Source organism: Scyliorhinus torazame, chromosome 27 (genome assembly GCF_047496885.1).
Source record: "Scyliorhinus torazame isolate Kashiwa2021f chromosome 27, sScyTor2.1, whole genome shotgun sequence".
In the NCBI taxonomy this organism is placed as follows: Eukaryota; Metazoa; Chordata; class Chondrichthyes; order Carcharhiniformes; family Scyliorhinidae; genus Scyliorhinus; species Scyliorhinus torazame.
The window spans coordinates 11,577,168-11,598,552 of record NC_092733.1 but is presented as its reverse complement, the minus strand read 5'-3'; the positions used below and the strand labels follow the sequence as shown (position 1 = coordinate 11,598,552).

General features: G+C 53.8%; 1 protein-coding gene across 3 annotated transcripts in view; it reads right to left on the bottom strand.

The window, feature by feature from the left end:
* The window catches only part of LOC140403202 (nuclear receptor subfamily 5 group A member 2-like), a 73,568-nt gene extending 57,550 nt beyond the window's left edge, over positions 1 to 16,018 (bottom strand). Inside the window, exons 1-2 of one of the 3 annotated variants that reach the window (XM_072490952.1) lie at positions 12,793 to 12,961; positions 8,462 to 8,524 (exon numbers count right to left, since the gene is read on the bottom strand). In XM_072490952.1, coding sequence (XP_072347053.1) covers positions 8,462 to 8,524; positions 12,793 to 12,868 — 139 coding nt within the window. In that variant the 5' untranslated portion in view covers positions 12,869 to 12,961. Of the gene's footprint in view, positions 1 to 8,461; positions 8,525 to 12,792; positions 12,962 to 15,677 lie in introns of those variants that run through there. The other 2 variants (XM_072490954.1, XM_072490953.1) reach the window with 2 other exon arrangements.
* Positions 16,019 to 21,385: the final 5,367 nt, after the last annotated feature.

The following is a 21,385-nucleotide window of genomic DNA, read 5'->3' as shown; positions in this document are numbered from 1 at the left end:
TCTCTTTCTTACCTTGCTGCTCTCTCTCTCTCTCTCTCACCTTGCTGCTCTCTCTCTCTCATCTCACACCTTGCTGCTCTCTCTCTCTCTCTCTCTCACCTTGCTGCATTCTCTCCCTCTCCCTGTCTCTCACCTTGCTGCTCTCTCTCTCTCTCACCTTGCTGCACTCTCTCTCTCTCTCTCTCACCTAGCTGCTCTCTTTCTTACCTTGCTGCTCTCTCTCTCTCTCTCTCACCTTGCTGCACTCTCTCTCTCTCTCACTTTGCTGCTCTCTCTCGCTGTCTCTCACCTTGCTGCTCTCTGTCTCTCACCTTGCTGCTCTCTCTCTCTGTCTCTCACCTTGCTGCTCTCTCTCTCTCTCTCTCTCACACCTTGCTGCTCTCTCTCTCTCCCTCTCTCTCACCTAGCTGCACTCTCTCGCTCTCTCTGTCTCTCACCTTGCTGCTCTCTCTCTCTCTCTCACCTTGCTGCACCCTCTCTCTCTCTGTCTCTCACATTGCTGCTCTCTCTCGCCTTGCTGCTCTCTCTCTCTCGCCTTGCTGCTCTCTCTCTCTCTCTCTCACCTTGCTGCTCTCTCTCTCTCTCCCTCTCGCCTTGCTGCTCTCTCTCTCTCTCTCACCTTGCTGCTCTCTCTCTCTCTCCCTCTCGCCTTGCTGCTCTCTCTCTCTCGCCTTGCTGCTCTCTCTCTCCCTCTCGCCTTGCTGCTCTCTCTCTCTCTCTCTCTCACCTTGCTGATCTCTCTCTCTCACCTTGCTGCTCTCTCTCCATCTGTCTCTCAGATTGCTGCTCTCTCTCTCTGCCTCTCACCTTGCTGCTCTCTCTCTATCTGTCTCTCACCTTGCTGCTCTCTTTCCCTGTGGTAAACGACTGTGTTCTTATATTAAGGGTTGTACAGTAGAACCTGCACTACAGGTTCACCTGGGCCCCTGCATGCTAGCTCCGCCCAGGAGCCGGGTTATAAATATGCGCGGCCTCCAGCTCGCAGCCATTTCGTCAGCTGCTGTGGGAGGCCACACATCTGGGGCGAGATTCTCCGACCTCCCGCCGGGTCGGAGAATCGCCGGGGGCTGGCGTGAATCCCGCCCCCGCCGGTTGCCGAATTCTCCGGCACCGGATATTCGGCGGGGGCGGGAATCGCTCCGTGCTGGTTGGCGGGCCCCCCCCCCTGCGATTCTCCGGCCCGGATGGGCCGAAGTCCCGCTGCTAAAATGCCTGTCCTGCCGGCGTAGATTAAACCACCTACCTTACCGGCGGGACAAGGTGGCGCGGGCGGGCTCCGGGGTCCTGGGGGGGGGGGGCACGGGGCGATCTGGCCCCGGGGGGTGCCCCCACGGTGGCCTGGCCCGCGATCGGGGCCCACCGATCTGCGGGCGGGCCTGTGCCGTGGGGGCACTCTTTCCCTTCCGCCTTCGCCACGGTCTCCACCATGGCGGAGGCGGAAGAGACTCCCTCCACTGTGCATGCGCGGGAATGCCGTCAGCGGCCACTAACGCTCCCGCGCATGCGCCGCCCGGAGATGTCATTTCCGCGCCAGCTGGCGGAGCACCAAAGGCCTTTTCCGCCAGCTGGCGGGGCGGAAATTCGTCCGGTGCGGGCCTAGCCACTCAAGGTTGGGGCTCGGCCCCCAAAGATGCGGAGCATTCCGCACCTTTGGGGCGGCGCGATGCCCGACTGATATGCGCTGTTTTGGGCGCCAGTTGACGGACATTGCGCCGATACCGGAGAATTTCGCCCCATGATACTAATAAAGCCTCAGTTTGGATTCAACTTTGTCTCCAGTCAAATTGATCGTGTCTCAATTTATTAGTATCAGATTCAGAAGATGGACCTCCGGATTAAACCAGATCGCCTGCAGCTGGATCCACACGCAAGCGACGCCAGAAAGGACTTCAGACACTGGCTAGCTTGTTTTGAAGCGTATATCAACACGGCGCCGACCCCTGTTCTAGAGGCTCAGAAGATTCAAATATTGTACTCCGGACTCAGCTCCAAAATCTTCCCGCTGATCCAGGATGCGCCCAATTACGCTGATGCCATGACTCGACTCAAAGAAAATTATGAGCAGAAGACGAACACGCTCTTCGCCAGAAACGCGCTTGCAACGCGTACTCAACTACCTGGTGAGTCAATCGAGTACTTCTGGAAGGCCCTGATCCCACTAGTTCGGGACTGTGACTGCCAGGACGTTACAGCTAAGGAGCACTCAGGTCTCCTTATGAGGGACGCTTTTGTAACTGGGATTGGGTCCGATGTTATCAGGCAGCGGCTCCTCGAAGGGGCCACGCGCGACCTCGCACAGACTAAAACACTAGCGCTTTCCATGATGGCCGCCCTGCGCAATGTACAGTCCTACGTCCACAACCGTGCGGCCCACTCCTCCGATGCTTCATGGGCCCCACAGGCAGCCGCCCCAGCGGGGGTGCTACCCACCCAATATGCCTGCGCTACACGCCAACCAGTGATCTCCGGGGGGCCCCGATGCTATTTTTGCGGCCAGCAAAAACATCCCCGCCAACGCTGCCCGGCCCGCGCTGCCTTTGTAAGGCCTGCGGGAAGAAGGGCCACTCCACAGAGGTGTGCCAGGCCCGCTCAGCGGCAGCGGTCGCCCCCAGCCCGCTATCCTCCTCTCCTCCCCAGGCCATGTGCGACCAATGGGCGCCGCCATCTTCTCCCCCGACCAATCAAAGTATCTCCCTGGCCTCCGGATCCCATCGCGTAGCGATCCGGGGGTACTGCACGGTCACGCTCACAGTCCAAGGCGTAGAGTTCCACGGCTTTGGCCTTTACGTCCTCCCTAACCTCTGCGCTGCACTTATCCTCGGCCTGGACTTCCAGTGCAATTCCAGAGCCTGACCCTTAAATTCGGCAGACCCCTACCACCCCTCACTGTGTGCGGCCTCGAACCCTAAAAGTCGATCCTCCTTCCCTCTTTGCCAATCTAACTCCAGATTGCAAACCCGTCGCCACCAGACGGTACAGCACCCAGGACAAGACCTTCATCAGGTCCGAAGTCCAGCGGCTGCTTAAGGAGGGTATTATCGAGGCCAGCAACAGCCCCTGGAGAGCCCAAGTGGTAGTGGTTAAAACTGGGGAGAAACACCGAATGGTTGTGGACTGCAGCCAGACCATCAACAGGTACATGCAGCTCGACACGTAGCCCCTCCCACGCATATCTGACATGGTTAACCAGATTGTACAGTACCGGGTCTTCTCAACGGTGGACATGAAATCTGCTTACCACCAGCTCCCCATCCATAAATCAGACCGGCCATACACCGCCCTCGAGGCAGACAGCCGCCTATACCACTTCCTTAGGGTCCCCTTCGGCGTCACCAATGGGGTTTCGGTCTTCCAAAGGGAGATGGACCAAATGGTCGACCGGTACGGCTTGCGGGCCACGTTTCCATATCTAGACAATGTGACCATCTGCGGATCAGCAGGACCACGACTCCAACCTCGCTAAATTTCTCCGCACCGCCACTCTCCTCAACCTCACGTATAACCGTACAACCGTACGGAACTGTGTTCCGTACAAACCGCTTAGCCATCCTCGGCTATGTAGTCCAGAACGGAGTTCAGGGGCCCGATCTCGACCGCATGCGCCCCCTCATGGAGCTCCCCCTCCCCCACTGCCCCAAGGCCCTCAAACGCTGCCTGGGGTTCTTTTCGTACTACAGTGTGTCCCAAACTATGCGGACAAGGCCCGCCCACTCATACAGTCCACTCATTTCCCCCCGACGTCCAAAGCCCAACAGGCTTTCGCCCGGATCAGAGCTGATATTGCCAAAGCTGGAATGCACGCTGTAGACGAAACACTTCCTTCCCAAGTAGAAAGCAACGCATCGGACATCGCCCTTGCCGCCACCCTCAATCAGGCAGGCAGGCCCGTGGCATTCTTTTACCGCACCCTCCATGCCTCTGAAGTTCGGCACTCATCCGTCGAAAAGGAGGCCCAGGCTGTCGTTGAGGCTGTGCGACATTGGAGGCATTACCTGGCCGGCAGGAGAACCATGGCCTTCATGTTCAACAACACACAGCGGGGCAAGATCAAAAATGATAAAATCTTGGGGTGGAGAATCGAGCTCTCCACCTATAATTACGAGATTAAGTATCGCCCTGGCAAACTCAATGAGCCCCCAGACGCCCTATCCCGAGATACATGTGCCAATGCACTGATAGACCGACTCCGGGCCCTGCTCGACAGCCTTTGTCACCCAGGGGTCACTCGGTTGTACCACTTCATTAAGGCACAAAATTTGCCTTACACCGTCGAGGAAGTAAGGACGATCACCAAGGACTGCCAGGTCTGTGCGGAGTGCAAACCACACTTCTACCTGCCGGACCGCGCGCACCTGGTGAAGGCCTCCCATCCCTTTGAATGCCTCAGCGTGGATTTCAAAGGCCCCCTCCCCTCCTCCAACCGACACACGTATTTCCTCAGTGTGATCGATGAATACTCCCGGGTTCCCTTCGCCATCCCATGCCCCGACATGATGTCTGCCACCATCATGAAAGCCCTTAATTCTATTTTCACTCTGTTTGGCTTCCCCGCCTACATCCACAGTGACAGGGGATCCTCATTCATGAGTGATGAGCAGCGTCAGTTCCTGCTCAGCATGGGGTATCGCCTCCAGCAGGCCGACCAGCTACAACCCCCGGGGAAACGGGCAAGTAGAACGGGAGAATGGGACGGTATGGAGGGCCGTCCAGCTGGCCCTATGGTCAGAAATCTCCCGGCCTCCCGCTGGCAAGTGGTCCTCCCTGATGCATTACATTCCATCCGTTCATTACTCTGCACTGCTACTAACAGTACACCCCATGAACGTCTTTTTGCCTTCCCCATGAAGTCCACATCCGGGATATTGCTCCCAACGTGGCTCACGGCTCCGGGAACCGCGCTTCTCCGTAAACATGTGCGGCTCCACAAGGCGGGTCCATTGTTGGAAAGGGTGCACCTGCTCCACGCAAACCCACAGTGCGCCTACGTGGCGTTCCCCGACGGCCGCCAGGATACCGTCTCCCTCAGGAACCTGGCACCAGCAGGTTCCACCCTCACACCACCCCCGGCGCCCCCGGCGCCACCCTCCCCTCCCCCGCCGCCCCCATTACTCCCCCTAGGACCGTCCGTCCTCCCCCTGCCCACCCCCGTTGATGAAGAGGATTTTGGCACGCTCCCAGAGTCAACTGCGACCACGACAGCACCAACATCGCCGACTCCACTCCGTCGTTCCCAGAGGACGATCAAGGCGCCGGACCGGCTGAACCTCTGACTGGCCCGCCGGATGACCAGAGACATTTTTGTACTGCTCTGTAAATATTAAAAATTGCTAATTGTAGATAGTTATCCACCACCCCTGCCGGACTCAATTTTAACAGGGGGTGAATGTGGTAAACCACTGTGTTCCTATATTAGAGGTTGTACGGTAGAACCTGCACTACAGGTTCACCTGGGGCCCTGCATGCTCGCACCACCCAGGAGCCGGGTTATAAATATGCATGGCCTTCAGCTCGCAGCCATTTGTCAGCTGCTGTGGGAGGCCACACATCTGATACTAATAAAGCCTCAGGTTGGATTCAACTTCATCTCCAGTCAAATTGACCGTGCCTCACTCTCTCTCACTATCTCTCCTCTTGCTACACACTCTCTCTCTCTCGCCTTGCTGCACTCTCTCTCTCTCACCCTGCTGCACTCGCTCTCTCTCTCTCTCTCTCACCTTGCTGCACTCTCCCTCTCTCTCTCTCTCTCACCTTGCTGCACTCTCTCTCTCTCTCTCACCTTGCTGCACTCTCTCTCTCTCTCTCTCTCCCACCTTGCTGCTCTCTCTCTCTCTCTCTCTCTCTCAACTTGCTGCACTCTCTCTCTCTCTCTCTCACCTTGCTGCACTCTCTCTCTCTCTCTCTCTCACCTTGCTGCACTCTCTCTCTCTCTCTCACCTTGCTGCACTCTCTCTCTCTCACCTTGCTGCACTCTCTCTCTCTCTCTCTCTCTCACCTTGCTGCACTCGCTCTCTCTCTCACACCTTGCTGCACTCTCTCTCTCTCTCTCACCTTGCTGGTCTCTCTCTGTCTCTCACCTTGCTGCATTCTCTCTCTCTCTCTCTCTCTCTCTCTCACACCTTGCTGCACTCTCTCTCTCTCACCTTGCTGCACTCTCTCTCTCTTTCTCACACCTTGCTGCACTCCCCCTCTCTCCCTCGCTCACCTTGCTGCACTCTCTCTCTCTCACCTTGCTGCTCTCTCTCTCTCTCTCTCACCTTGCTGCACTCTCTCTCTCTCTCTCACCTTCTGCACTCTCTCTCTCTCACCTTGCTGCTCCCTCTCTCTCTCTCTCTCTCTCTCTCACCTTGCTGCACTCTCTCTCTCTCTCTCTCACCTTGCTGCACTCTCTCTCTCTCTCTCTCTCCCACCTTGCTGCTCTCTCTCTCTCTGTCTCTCACCTTGCTGCACTCTCTCTCTCTCTCTCACCTTGCTGCTCTCTCTCACACCTTGCTGCACTCTCTCTCTCACCTTGCTGCACTCTCTCTCTCTCTCACCTTGCTGCACTCTCTCTCTCACCTTGCTGCACTCTCTCACTCTCTCTCTCACCTTGCGGTACTCTCTCTCTCCCTCCCTCACCTTGCTGCACTCTCTCTCTCTCCGCCACCTTGCTGCTCTCTCTCTCTCTCTCTCTCTCACCTTGCTGCACTCTCTCTCTCTCCCACCTTGCTGCACTCTCTCTCTCTCTCTCTCACCTTGCTGCATTCTCTCTCTCTGTCTCTCACCTTGCTGCACTCTCTCTCTCTGTCTCTCACCTTGCTGCTCTCTCTCTCTCACCTTGCTGCACTCTCTCTCTCTCCCACCTTGCTGCTCTCTCCCTCTCTCACCTGCTGCACTCTCTCTGTCTGTCTCTCACCTTGCTGCACTCTCTCTGTCTCTCAGATTGCTTCAGTATCTCTCTCTGTCTCTCACCTTGCAGAATTCTCTCTGTCTCTCGCAAATTACTCTGTGAAATTAAAGCCCATGCAATTGAGATGGATTGAAATTGTTAGCAGACAGGAAGCAAAAAGTTGGAATAGTGGGTCTTTTTCTGATTGGCAGGCAGTGACTGGTGGGGTACCGCAGGGATCTGTGCTCGTACCCCCACTGTTCACGTTATATAATAATGATTTGGACGAGGGAACTAAATGTAGTATTTCCAAATTTGCAGATGATGCAAAGTTGGGTGTGAGAGTGAGCTGCGAGGAGGATGCGGAGATGCTTCAGCGGGATTTGGACAGGCTGAGTGAGTGGGCAGGTGCATGGCAGGTGCGGTAGAATGTGGATGAATGTGAGGTTATCCATTTCAATAGCAAAAATAGGAAAGCAGATTATTATGTGAATGGGTGTAAATTGAGAGAGGCGGGATACTCAGCGAGACCTTGGTGTCCTCGTGCATCAGTCACTGAAAGTAAACGTGCAGATACAGCAGGCAGCGAAGAAGGCAAATGGTGTGTTGGCCTTCATAGCGAGAGGATTGGAGTATCGGAGTAGAGATGGTTTACTGCAATTGTACAGGGCGTTGGTGAGGCCACACCTGGAGTATTGTGGGCAGTTTTGGTGTCCTTATCTGAGGAAGGATGTTCTTGCTATGGAGGGAGGGCAACGAATGTTTACCAGGCTGATTCCTGGGATGGCAGGACTGTCATATCGGAAGAGACTAAGTCGGTTAGGATTATATTCATTGGAGTTTAGAAGAGTGTGAGGGGATCTCATAGAAACTTATAAAATTCTAACAGGATTAGTCAGGGTAGATTCAGAAAGAATGTTCCCGATGGTGGGGGAGTCCAGAACTAGGGGCCATAGATTGAGGATAAGAGGTAAACCTTTTAGGACTGAGGTGAGGAGAAATTTCTTCACCCAGAGATCGGTGAATCTGTGGAATTCGCTCCCACAGAAAGTAGTTGAAGCCAAAACGTTGTATAATTTCAAAAAGGAATTAGATAGAGCTCTTGGGGCTAAAGGGAGAAGGTGGGATCAGGGTATTGAACTTGATGATCAGCCATGATCATAATGAATGGTGGGACAGGTTCGAAGGGCTGAATGGCCTCCTCCTGCTCTCTATGTCGTGTCCAGTGAACCAGATGGGGTTGTTAACGACGATCAATAATGCTTTCATGGTCATCCCAGATATTTTTTTAATTGAATTCAAATTTGACCATCTGCAGTGGCAGGATTCGAACCTGGGCCCCAGAGCAAGACTCTGGATTATTAGCCCAGTCACACGTCCTGATTGGATAACGAAACAGGTTGGAAGGGCTGAATGGCCTCCTCCTATTCCCTCATTATCAGCCGCTTTTAGCAGTAGGCCCCCCTCCCCCAGTTGAGGAGGATAGGTTTCAGATTTTTTGACTTCGGTACCTGACAAGCTGGCTGTCACCAGCACTCGCGCGCGGATGAGGTGGGACATGTACTGGACGAAACACGTGATGATAGGAATCGTCACCTGAAAGTTCTTGAATTATTCTGTCCAGGTTGTGCCTCTTTCCAAGATCACTCTGAGGAGCTGCTGTGAAATGGAGGGAATTATTGGGTCAGAAAGCTGCCCAGTGTTATGTTTACGCCTTTCCATAGTTCAGAGTACAACACAGAAGAGGTGGATTGAACAGCACTTTAGGGTGTGTACATTGTAGTGGCCATTGATGGGTTCGCACGTTTCGAGGGGATTACTCATTTCAGGATCTGAGTCCCTTCCTGGCTGAGAGCAAGTGCGGTAGAGGAGAGGCTATTCGGTCCCTTGAGTCTTCACCGACCCTTGGAAAGAGCACCCTACTTGAGCTCACACCTCCACCCTATCCCCCTAACCCAATAACCCCACCTAGTCTTTTTGGACACTAAGGGCAATTTAGCATGGTCAATGCACCTAACCTGCACATCTTTGGAGTGTGGGAGGAAACCGGAGCACCCGGAGGAAACCCACGCACACACTGGGAGGATGTGCAGACTCCACATAGACAGTGACCCAAGCCGGGAATCGAACCTGGGACCCTGGAGCTGTGAAGCAACAGTGCTAATCACTGTGCCACCGTGCCAGCCTGGAGTGTGGCGTGGGGGGGCAGAGGATTGTCCAGGTGCCGAATAGATGGTCCATATGGGATTCGAGTTGTTGACCGCACGCACAGGGCGGTGCAAAAGGAGCTGTGATTGTTTATCGGGCAGCTTCACATTCTTGTCCAGCAAAGCTGGTGGGCGCGAATCTCCCAGCCCCGCGCCGGGCCGGAGAATCGCCACGCCGCCCCAACGCCGACGCGCGATTCTCCAAGGTGCGGAGAATCGCCGCCATTTGCGCCGGCGCGTTTGGCGCAGCGCCGGTCGCGGGCCGCTGCACGGGGCCGGGCCGCCGATTTTCCGGCCCAGATGCGAGCGGCCGCCCGGAAAAAGCAGAGTCCTGCCGGTCTCTGTACCTGGGGGGGGGGCTTCGATGGGGGTCTGGCCCGCGATCGGGACCCACCAATCGGCGGGCCGGCCTCTCCCCGCCCCCGGCCTACTTTGTTGCGCGTCCGGCCCCAGAATCCCTGCGCCATGTTGTGTCGGGGCCGGCGCGTTCCGTAAAGCCACCGCGCACGCGTGGGTTGGCGCCGCCCCCTGTGCATGCCTGAAAGTGAGGCTGGAGCGGCGTGAACCGCTCCAGCGCCTTGCTGGCCCCCTGTGGGGGACAGAATCGCTAGTGCCCGCGCCCGTTTCGTACCGTCGTGAAACGCGACGCCGTTCACAACGGGCGGACACTCTGCCCCACGATCGGAGAATCGCGCCCGGTGTACGGTGAAAACTGGGCAAGTGTGTCCTGCATCGCCGTAGCCTTAATTAACATTACCAAGACTTTCACCTTCCATTGCTCCGGGGATGGAGAGAGCTTGATGATCAGGAGACCCAGGGCGCGATTCTCCACCCCCACACCAAAGTGGCCGCGCCGTCGTGAACGCCGTTGAGGTTCACGATGGGGCGGAACAGCCCCGGTCCCGACCGATTCAGGCCCTGACAATGGGCCAGTATCGGGGCTGCGTCATCTACCCGCGCCAGGCCTTGTCGCCCACGTAAAAGCAGCGCCGCATAGATGACGCGGCCGGCGCCGCATAACGGACGTCATCCGCGCATGCGTGGTTGCCATCCTGTCCAAATCCGCCCCGCAAGAAGATGGGGGACAGATCTTGCGGGGCCGCGGAAGGAAGGAGGTCCTCCTTCAGAGAGGACGGCCCGACGATCGGTGGGCACCGATCGCGGGCCACCCCACATTCAAGGTACCCCCCCGGTGCAGGATCCCCCCTCGCCCCCCCACAGGTCGCCCCCCCAGCGTTCACGCACCGCCCACGACTGTAGCGACCAGGTGTGGACGGCGGTGGGGGGAACCCGCCGTTTTGGCCTGGCCGCTCGGCCCATCCGGGCCTCAGAATCGCGGGGGTGCCGGAGAATCGCCATTTTGGGTATCTCCGGCGATTCTCCAGCCTGTGGCCCGCGAAACTCGACCGGCCTGTTCCCGCCGCTTGGGAGAATCGCGGGAGGGCGTCGGACCGGCGTCCCCGGAAATTTCGGCAGCCCAGGCGATTCTCCCAACCGGCGACGCCATCTGTCCCCCATCTTCTTGCGGGGCGGATTTGGACAGGACGGCAACCACGCATGCGCGGATGACATCCGTTATGCAGCGCCGGCCGCGTCATCTATGCGGCGCCGCTTTTACGCGGCCGACAAGGCCTGGCGCGTGTAGATGACGCGGCCCCGATACTGGCCCATTGTCAGGGCCTGAATCGGTCGGGACCGGGGCCGTTCCGCGCCGTCGTGAACCTCGACGGCGTTCACGACGGCACGGCCACTTCGGCGTGCGGGTGGAGAATCGCGCCCCCTATCTTTGCGAACGAGGGCTTCAATACATCGAACGAATGGGGGATCTCTTGTGACTTTGACAGTGCAAGTGCCAAGCATGGATATAAAGTTGGTGCTTCAAGGGGCATGGAGAGAATTGGGGGGATGGGGGGGAAGGGGGTCGGGGGGGGGGGGGGGTGGGAGCGGTTTAGCTTGCTCTGTGTTTTCGACTGGAGCAAATTAAAAACAAGGTGCAAGAGGTGTCACGCAGCCCATGGGAGGGGCAAATATATTTAGAGGGATTGACAGAACGCTGAGCAGTGACACCACAAGAAGATTGGCTCTCACAGTGACACGTCGGCTCGAAGTGAAATGCTTGCTGAGGTTAAATCAAACTTTCCAGTCCAAAGGTCCCCAGCAAATATTGACACACTCTCAGGGGGGGGGGGGCCCAAATATTGACACACTCCCAGGGGGGGCCCCCAAATATTGACACACTCCCAGGGGCGCCCCCAAATATTGACACACTCCCAGAGGGCACCCCCCAAATATTGACACACTTCCCAGGTGGCCCCCAAATATTGACACACTCCCAGAGGGCACCCCCCCAAATATTGACACTCCCAGGGGCCCCCAAATATTGACACACTCACAGGGGGCCCCCCAAAATATTGACACACTCCCAGAGGCCACCCCCCAAATATTGACACACTCCCAGGCCCCCCCCAAAATATTCACAAACTCCCAGAGGGCACCCCCTGCAAATATTGACACACTCCCAGAGGCCACCCCCAAATATTGACACACTCCCAGGGGGCCCCCCAAATATTGACACACGCCCAGAGGCCACCCCCAAATATTGACACACTCCCAGGGGGGCCTCCAAATATTGACACACTCCCAGGCCCCCCCCAAAATATTCACAAACTCCCAGAGGGCACCCCCTGCAAATATTGACACAATCCCAGAGGCCACCCCCAAATATTGACACACTCCCAGGGGGCCCCCCAAATATTGACACACGCCCAGAGGCCACCCCCAAATATTGACACACTCCCAGGGAGGCCTCCAAATATTGACACACTCCCAGGGGGCCCCCCAAATATTGACACACTCCCAGAGGAAGCCCCCAAATATTGACACACTCCCAGAGGAAGCGCCCAAATATTGACACACTCCCAGGGGGCCCCCCAAATATTGACACACTCCCAGAGGCCACCCCCAAATATTGACACACTCCCAGGGGGCCCCCCAAATATTGACACACTCCCAGAGGAAGCCCCCAAATATTGACACACTCCCAGGGGGGCCCCCAAATATTGACACACTCCCAGAGGGCCCCCCAAATATTGACACACTCCCAGGGGGGCCCCAAATATTGACACAATCCCAGGTGGCCCCCAAATATTAACACACTCCCAGAGGGCCCCCAAAATATTGACGCACTCGCAGGGGGGCCCCCAAATATTGACACACTCCCAGAGGCCACCCCCCAAATATTGACACACTCCCAAAGAGCCCCCCAAGTATTGACACACTCCCAAAGGACCCCCCCAAATATTGACACACTCCCAGGGGGGCCCCCAAATATTGACACACTCCCAAAGGCCACCCCCCAAATCTTGACACACTCCCAGAGTGCTCCCACCCCACCCCTCCCTCCCACACTCCCAACTTCTGAAAAGACAGTCATGGTGCTGTGACAGCTAAATATTTTTTCGTTACATTTTTAGTGTAATGTGTCACAAAGCCAGCACATATCTAACCCGTCATTACACAGAACCATCGGATGGGTTCCTCCACGTTTCCACACATCTCAGCTGTGTCAAGCTCTGATTTAAAGTTTCCCCACAGGGAGCTTCAAGGTGATGGGGAATGAATGAGTAGGGAATTTACCAGTGCAAAATACACCTAACAAGTGGACAATTCGCGGGTAGCCCAAGCTGAGATTTAAAGAAGGGTAAATTTCATCGTACTCACTCTGAAACAGCATCTGATCCGATTCCGATTGCTGAATGTACCTGGAATTGGATTCGGGGTCCAGGTTTGGTAGCATAGCGGATCCCCACTAAACACCCAGTTGTGCTCCAGCCCGGGGATTGCACAGTGCGCTGATAACTTAGAGCAGTTGTGAATCTGACTGTCGAGAGCCCACGGTCAGTTCAGTGAAACCCTCTGCACAGGAAGAGGAGGAGGGGCACGGACACTGCATGGACTGACACATTCACCGGCCACTCATGGGTTGTCCCATATTACCCCATGTGTCAGAGAATGAGTAACTGTGACAGGAGCTCCTTCTACTGTCTTATTAACCCTATCAGTACTTGCCCGACTATTGTAGCGTTAAAATTACAGTTTATTCAGCAGCGTATCCCAGCTAGTGAAGTAACCCATAAATAGGACTCCAAACGTCTCAGACATTTCAGTGTTTGCATGAATACGACTCAGAGAGTTTTGGGCTGTAACATACTCGACAACCAGCGGTGGCCGTGGGTCGTCCTCTTGCCTCGGGGGTGGTCACACAGCATTTACAAAAGCTCAAACTGTTCACAGTTATAATATTATAATAATAACTCTGTTTCTCTCTCTCTCTCCACAGACGCTGCGTGACCTGCTGAGTTTTTCCAGCACTGTCCGTGTTTTTATTTCAGATTCCCAGCAGCGGCAGTATTTTGTGTTTATTACGGGGCGGGATTCACCCGCCTCCCAGCCAAGCCGATCGCTGGCAGTGCGATTCTCGGCTCCCGCCGCATGTCAATGGGATTTCCCGCTGAAGCCTCCCGACGCTGCCGAGATCCCCGCGGGTGGGGGTGCGTGGCCGGCGGCACCAGGGAATCCCGCAGCCAAGGGAGCGGCCACAGGATTCCGACTGTATAGTGGGTTCAAGCCCCGCTTTAGAGGCTGGAGTTGGGCCGAGAGCCTGCTGCACTCTCCGAGGTGCTGTCTTTCAAATGGGGCATTAAATCCGGGTGGAGGTTCATAGGAGAATAGCGGAGGTGCATTGGTGGGGGATGGGGAGGGGGGTGGGGAGAGGGTGAGGAGGTCGGGGGTTGGGGGGGAGTGGGAGTGGGTGGACCCTCACAAAACCCAGTTTCATGACCCCGACAGCAGGGTCCCACTATTTGAATGAAACTTGTTACCTTTCACTACCCATAAAGGCACTTTACAAATGCAAATCTATGCTGTTGTTTACAAAGCTGTCTTGTCTCTTCCAGGTGGTAGTGGGTTTTGGGACGTGTTGGTTAAGACGCTTCAGGGAACTGCTTACCGTTCATCCAGTAGATGGTGCACACAGCTGCCAAAGGGTGCAGGGCGAAGGGGCATGAGGATCCTTAAGCTAACAGATTGGGTGACAATCAAATGGACCACTTTTCCTCTCCTCAGTCACGGGGCTCATTCTAGGACCCCTGTGGCATCCACAACACTCTCTCCTGACCTGAGGAGCTGTTCAAATGACTGGTTAGCCCAGCGCAGCGCCCCTTAAATTGTCACTCATTTCACACGATAGCTTCTCGGAGACGAAGGCATAAACCCCACCTCAGAGGGAGCATCTAAACCCACACCACTTGTCCATCAAGCTGCCTTCCCTTCCAATGTTTATTCAACCCACTGAGTTCTGTAAACCTGTCAGAAACGAATGAAAAGTTACTGATAAGTTTGTAGACTTTAGATAACATTCTTTCTTTCAACTGCCCACAAGTATAACCTTGCTGTTCAAGACACACAGAGCCAGGAATCAAGACGCAACCTGGAGAGTGAATGGCTTGGCAGGAGGATTCCAGCTCCGTTTAGTCAGGATCTTATTGCTTTACAGTCAGAATCCACAACGGGTTTTGAAGTCTTCAGGCACGGTTCGGCTGATGTATCTGTCAACCCGGGTTCCAGGGGCTAAAGACAGGCAGTTGCCAACTCTTGGAACGATCCCCCAAAAAATCACTTCCCACCTCCAGCCAGAAGCCAAATATTCCTTTAGTTCCCTGACTCCGAGATTTGTTTTTATGATTAATGAGCAAAAGGTTCAAAGTGAATGAAGAAAGGACAACAGGCGGCATTCTAGGTCCCGTCATTCCCGTTTTTCGGCGCGGCGTGACCCCGCCGGCAGCGGGATCTTCCGTCCCATCAGCCGGCCAATAGGGTTTCCCATTGTGGGCCACTCCCACGCTGTCTTAAAATCCCGCAGGCGTGACGGGTAGGGGGGGGGGGGGGTGGGGGGACGGTGCTGACACTGACGGAGAATCCCGCCGAGCCACCCACCATCCCGACTTGGAGATATCGGCCGTTCCTTCACTGTCGATGGGTCAAAATCCCGGAACTCCCTCCCTAACAGCACTGCGGGTGTACCTGCACCTTCTAGACTGCAGCGGGTTCAAGAAGGCGGCTCACCCACTACCTTCTCAAGGGGCAATTAGGGATGGACAATAAATTCATGAAGTGTCTCATTTTGAGTCTTCACATGACTTTGAACGGTTGTGCGTCCATCATTTGATGCTGACACGACATCATCGTGGCGCACTGGCCCCGCCCCCCTCGCCAATTGGCAGAGATTCCTACTGACCCGATTGGATGTTGTTTGACTGTCAATTCACGATTCCTATCTCCATGGACACTGCCTGGAGGCCCCCTTCTCTCTCTCTCTCTCTGATCCATGCCTCACTGGCCATCTTTTACACATTGGTGAATTAGAGTTCCCCCTCCCCTAGCAGGGAGCCCGTACTCCGCGAGGAGCACGGGGAAGATAATCATTCCCTCCCCGGAGGTCCCGTCCGGGATATTACAGCAACCGCTGACTTGCCTCAGAGCAGATTTTAAAAACTCCTCACTTGCTCGTTCCCCTGGGCGGGCTGACAACAAACATGGCTACTCACTCGTATCAAAGGACTCCTGTATCGGTGAAGATTGTGGCATATCTCGGGCGAAGCTCGCTGACATATTTTATCACCCTGAGCCGTACATTATGCAAAGCAAATCAGTCGGCGAATCTTCAAAAGTACACCTTGTTGTTGCGGGAGAAGAAATCCGGCTGTACCTGCCAGAGTAAAAGTAAATCAACCCTTCCCTCATCCATCACACTGGACTTTGTCCCCGTTCTGATTGCTGCGATGCAGTAAATTGAAACTCCACCTAATGATAGGCTGTGTAATCAGCTGAGAACTGGGCCTAGAGCCTAGGCTTAGCATCGGTCACGAAAACTCACCCAGTGCATAGTCATTTGAAGCCTGTGGGCGTGTGTGCGTTTGTGTGTGTTTGCATGTGCGCACGCGTGTCTGTGTGTGTGTGTGTGTGTGTGTGTGTGAAGGGCAAACAGGAGATAAGGGATGTTGACTGATAGCGAAGACAGAAAAAATGATTAACTCAACGATTCCAAGGATTCGGAGCAGAAACCTTTTCCAAATAATTTTTCCGTCAAATTCTCAAAAGAGGCTTGAAAATAAGTGGGTTGGCTTTCCCTAAAAGTCACCAAACTCGTAGATCTTTGGAAAGCTCCTTCAGTTTTGGCACTTCCGTGAGTGAAAGATGTCCATTTTCAGCCAGTGGTAGATTTTAGAATTCCCCTTTCACAAAGGTGGTGAGGGGTGGCTGTAATCATTTCCTCACGCCGTCGCATTTACCTGATTTGGCTAACCTGAGGAAATTCTCATCATTTAGATCCTGGATGTGTGACCAAGGCCATTGTGCCCGAAGTCTCGGAGAACATTCCCACCTTATGCAGCCTCGTAAACCTCACCTCACCCTGATCCTGCTATCTGGCATGAAGGGAATCTACGACCAGAGGACTTATTTTCCCCCCCACCCCTCTCCCCCCGTCCCCTCAGCCCGGCTCGCCCCTTCTGCATTCCTGTTTTCAGATACCCAAGGCCCCATGATCACATCCTATCATCGAAGAGTCAACATGAATTCAAGTTCTTTCAATGGGAACAGGACTATGGTCATGACCATCGGTGCCTTTAGGTGCCGAGCTGCTAAACTCTGGAATTCACTCCCTAAACCTTTCCACCTCTCCGCCTCTCTGAAAGGCACTCCTTAAAATTTATCTCTTTGACTTTGGGCGGCATGGTAGCACAGTGGTTAGCACTGTTACTTCACACTGCCCGGGGACCTGGGTTCGATTCCCGGCTTGGCTCACTGTCTGTGCGGAGTCTGCACATTCTCACCGTGTCTGCGTGGGTTTCCTCCGGGCGCTCCGGTTTCCTACCACAAGTCCCGAAAGAAGTGCTTGTTAGGTGAATTGGACATTCTGAATTCTCCCTCCGTGTACCTGAACAGGTGCCGGAATGTGGGGACTAGGGGATTTTCACAGTAACTTCCGCCAGCCTACTTGTGACACTAACAGGATTATTATTGTTATTATTATAAGTCTTTGCCTGTCTATCCTAATATTGCCTTATTTGGCTGACTGCCCAGTTTTGTTTAATACACTGAAGGAAAACAAAGGCGCTACATAAACACAAGTTGCAATTGTAAATTTAGGCATCATGAAAACATTGACAATTTTATCTTAAATAATGAGCAGGCGACAACTGCTCCCTCCGTACTGGGACAGTATTAATCTAATATTCTGTTTGAAGACAGTTGTAGTTATTGCACTAGAGATACAATTGTTCCTAGGCTGTGGCTGCAGGAAGCTGTTTTTTTTAGTAATATTGTCCTCTGACTTATAGCAGGGAGTCAAAACTAAACATGACATGTCCCAGCTCAATAAACAAAACACCAACGCGTTCCAATTGAAGCTAAAGTATAGTATGACTTTCAAAGCACCAATGAGATTGTTTGACGATAAAAGTTTGCACTTTGGATTATTGCACTCCTGGATAGGGATGGCCGGCAGCCTTCAGTTAACAAACCCAAGGCCAACTTCTTCGAGCAGAGGTCAGTCATTGTGCAGCAGCCCCACTGATCAATACTCTGCTTCATTAGGTAGATTACAAATACTTGCATACTTCCACGTTTAAATTGAGCCTATCATTACATAGCCCAACTGGATCCTGTGCTACCTGTCACAACTTAACACACTAAAAGAGTTGGATACTGCGACATTAAGGTTGTGCTGTCGCATAATGGTAGATGGGTGCCTGTGTCTTAATGCCTCTCTGTCTGCTCTTTTGGCGTGGGTGTTAGCCCATCAGTCAAAGCTTCCACTGAAATGTGGGGGATTGGAACATGCACATTTTACACCAATACACCACAGCATCATTTCAATGCGCGGAATATTAAGGCCACAGTGGTTAGCACTGCTGCCTCAGAGCACCCGGGACCCAGGCTCGATTCCGGCCTCGGGTGACTTTTTGGAGTTTGCGCTTTCACCCCCCGTGTCTGCGTGGGTTTCCTCCGGGTGCTCCGGTTTCCTCCCACAGTCCAAAGATGTGCAGGTTTGGTATATTGTCCGTGCCAAGAACTATTGAACATAAAGAGGAATCAGCGAAAAGAATTAAATCTTCAGAGAAAACATTCAAACAACAAGGTGAAATGACCGACAGCAAACCTGAAAAAAAAAGTTGCAAAAATTGACAAAATGAATTTACGAAACAATGTAGAATAAACCGAACTCCATGAAAAAGCAACTGGAAAATAAGAATAAGTCCAGTGAAGAATTGAATCGGGAGAATGAGAGCTTGAAGAAGGGAAGCTCGGCAATGAGGAATTAACTGAAGAGGTAAAGGCAGTGAAATTGACAGTGAGAATCAGCAATTCAGACCGAGAAAAAACTGAGCTTACAGTGCCTGAACAAGATTGCTGAAATGGACACGCGAATGGAAAAACACAAGAACCAAGATGATAAAATGGTCGATGGAAAAGACGCCGAATTGAAATGCTGGAAAGAGAAGAAATTTCATCACGTGACCTAAATACCGGGAATAGAGAATCACGACCATTCCTTCACACGTGGCAGACCAGGATTGTGACAGAACTGTCAAGATGTAAGACTGTGCTGTGATGATCTGTGTCTGACTGAACTATAAGGTATGGAGCTCGGCAGAGCAAGGGTCACCATGGGGGTGGCATCGCTCACAGAGTGACGTATGTAGTCACATGGCCAGAGGACAGTCTAAAACAGAGCTCAGTGAGCGGCAAGCCTGCATGGGACTGCTCCATGCAAGACAATATTTGAAACTGTACATTGACAAAGCTTACCAATAAAAGCGTTTGTGTTTAAACAGACAAGGATCAAGATCTTATCAATGAGTCATCATTAAGTACATGATATGACATGGTGTCATAACATGAAACTTCAATAGCGGATCAAGTTAGATCCCTGGAGATGTTTTCTCGGAGACTGGACCCTGGGGTACCCACTAGACGTGGAGGAACGGATCGTTTGCAGACATGTGGATTACTTGAGGAGTAGAGGGATGCTCCAACAATCAGTGTTGTCATCAGAAATGTTTTTGAAACCGTAAGCAGCAAGGTACCTGATCGACCCGTTATAGACATAACTGATGTCAATGTGAAAGCAAGTCGTCGTGGACTGCCTATGCCAGAAGGGGATACCTGTTATCTGCGGTTCCTGTTAATGTCGATCCCGTGGAAGACCCCCCGATAACAGAATTATACTGCTCTACAAGAAAGAGAAAACGTCCCTCAAAGACTCGATTTGCAATTGTCCCACTCATGTGTATAATGTTTAGTCAGAATTGTGGACTGAGTAACTTAGTTATTGAAGCCATGATGTGGAGATGCCGGCGTTGGACTGGGGTGAGCACAGCAAGAAGTCTTACAACACCAGGTTAAAGTCCAACAGGTTTGTTTCGAATCTGTAGCTTTCGGAGCGCAGCTCCTTCCTCAGGTGAGTCTGAGATTCACTGCTGGTTAGTTGGGGTTCAGCAAACTTCAGGAAGGGTGCGATGGCGTTAGAGAGAGGGTACAAACCAACTCACGAGGATGGTTCCTCGTGAGGAACTTCAGTTAGCAAGGGGATTGGAGAAGCTCTTTACAGCAGCCAGGTTTGAGAGGAGATTTAATGGGACGGATTCAGAATGATTCTCCCGATTCATTCGGGATAAACTATTCCTGTTGGGGTTCAGATAGAGAATGAGAGAGAGCGCAGCTGGAAGCTAGCCGGTAAAAATCAGCAATGGTGACAGAAGGAAATGTTTTTTTCACTCATCCAGTGGTTAGGATCCGGAATGTTCTGCCTGAGAGTGTGGTGGGGGGCAGATTTGATCAAGGCATTCAGAGGGGAATTGAAGAATGTGAAAGGTAGCGGGGAGAAAGTGGAGGAATTACTGCTCATTCAAACTTGATAGGTCCAATCACGCATGGCGGTGAAAAGAAACGGGCGGGATGCTCTGTTTCCCGACGGCAATTTCGCAATTGGAAATTGGGCGGAGAATCCCTTTTTACGACGAATTGGGGGGACTGGTGGGGGGTGGCCAGGGAGTGGCCAGGGGCGCACTATCTGGCAGGTCGGCTCCACGCACGGCCGACGCCATGTTGTACTGTGCGACCGCTGCAGGTCGTCGCCGCGCGCATGCGTGGCCACGGACCCGGCAATTCTCCCGCCATTTATTTTGTGGAGGCCGGGCTTTTACGTATCGCGGCTGCGAGCCCGTCCCCGGTCGGAGAATCGGTGAGGGGGCGCCGCCGATCTTTTTCCACGTAAAACGCTTTTATTGGTAAGCTTCATCAATGTACAATTCCAAACTTACACAGGGTTCGTATGCTCCGCCCCCTCCGAAACGGCTTAATTGCAGCACGTGCCGCATGCCGTAGGGACGGCCTCAAGCTGTCACTTGAAGACCCTCCCCCAATGGTCCGCCCCCGATGGGCCAAGTTCCCGGCGGCGCTGGGGACGTGTGGTCCCAGCTGTGCGGGAACCCGGCGTGGCGGCTGCGGACTGTGTCCAGTGGCGCCATAGTCGGGCGGGAGCCGTGCTGCTGGCTGGGGGAGGGGCAGCTTCGGCGAGGGCTGAGGGGGACTGGTGGGGGGTGACCAGGGGGTGTCCAGGTGGTGGCCAGTGGGTGGCCAGGGGGAGCACTATCTGGCAGGTTGGCTCCGGGTCATCGCACTGCGCATGCAGGCCGCGGACCCGGCAATTCTCCAGGCATTTATATCGTGGAGGCCTGGCATTTTATGTGGCGCGGCTGCTAGCCCCTCCCCGGTCGGAGAATCGGTGAGGGGGCGCCGCCGATCTTTTTCCACGGTTCCTCCACACAGCCTCAGGATCTGAGAATGTGGCTCCGTTATTCTCTCTCCCACCCTTGAGAATGGAGCTAGTTTTCACATCCCCTACGAGCACCCATTGCTTCCCAAACGGGACATGGGATCACGCACCCCTTACGGGAATCCCTTCCTGTGTTCCATTAACAGAGATAGTTGCGACCCAACAGGAAACAGGGCCCGATGTGTAACAAGGGACAGAAGATAACAAACTGTGGTGAAAGAGAGGTCAGTAAACATTCAGGATACAACTAACTACTTTGACTGGAGCTGCTGACACAGCTTTCCTCCAACACGATTTCGCTGGACACATGCCCTTTGTTAAATGTATACAAAATTCACCTCGAGTGCGAGTGCAATGTCTACACAACTCATGTACTTCTTCTTAGGCTGTCCCTTGGCATCGAGGTGACCCACT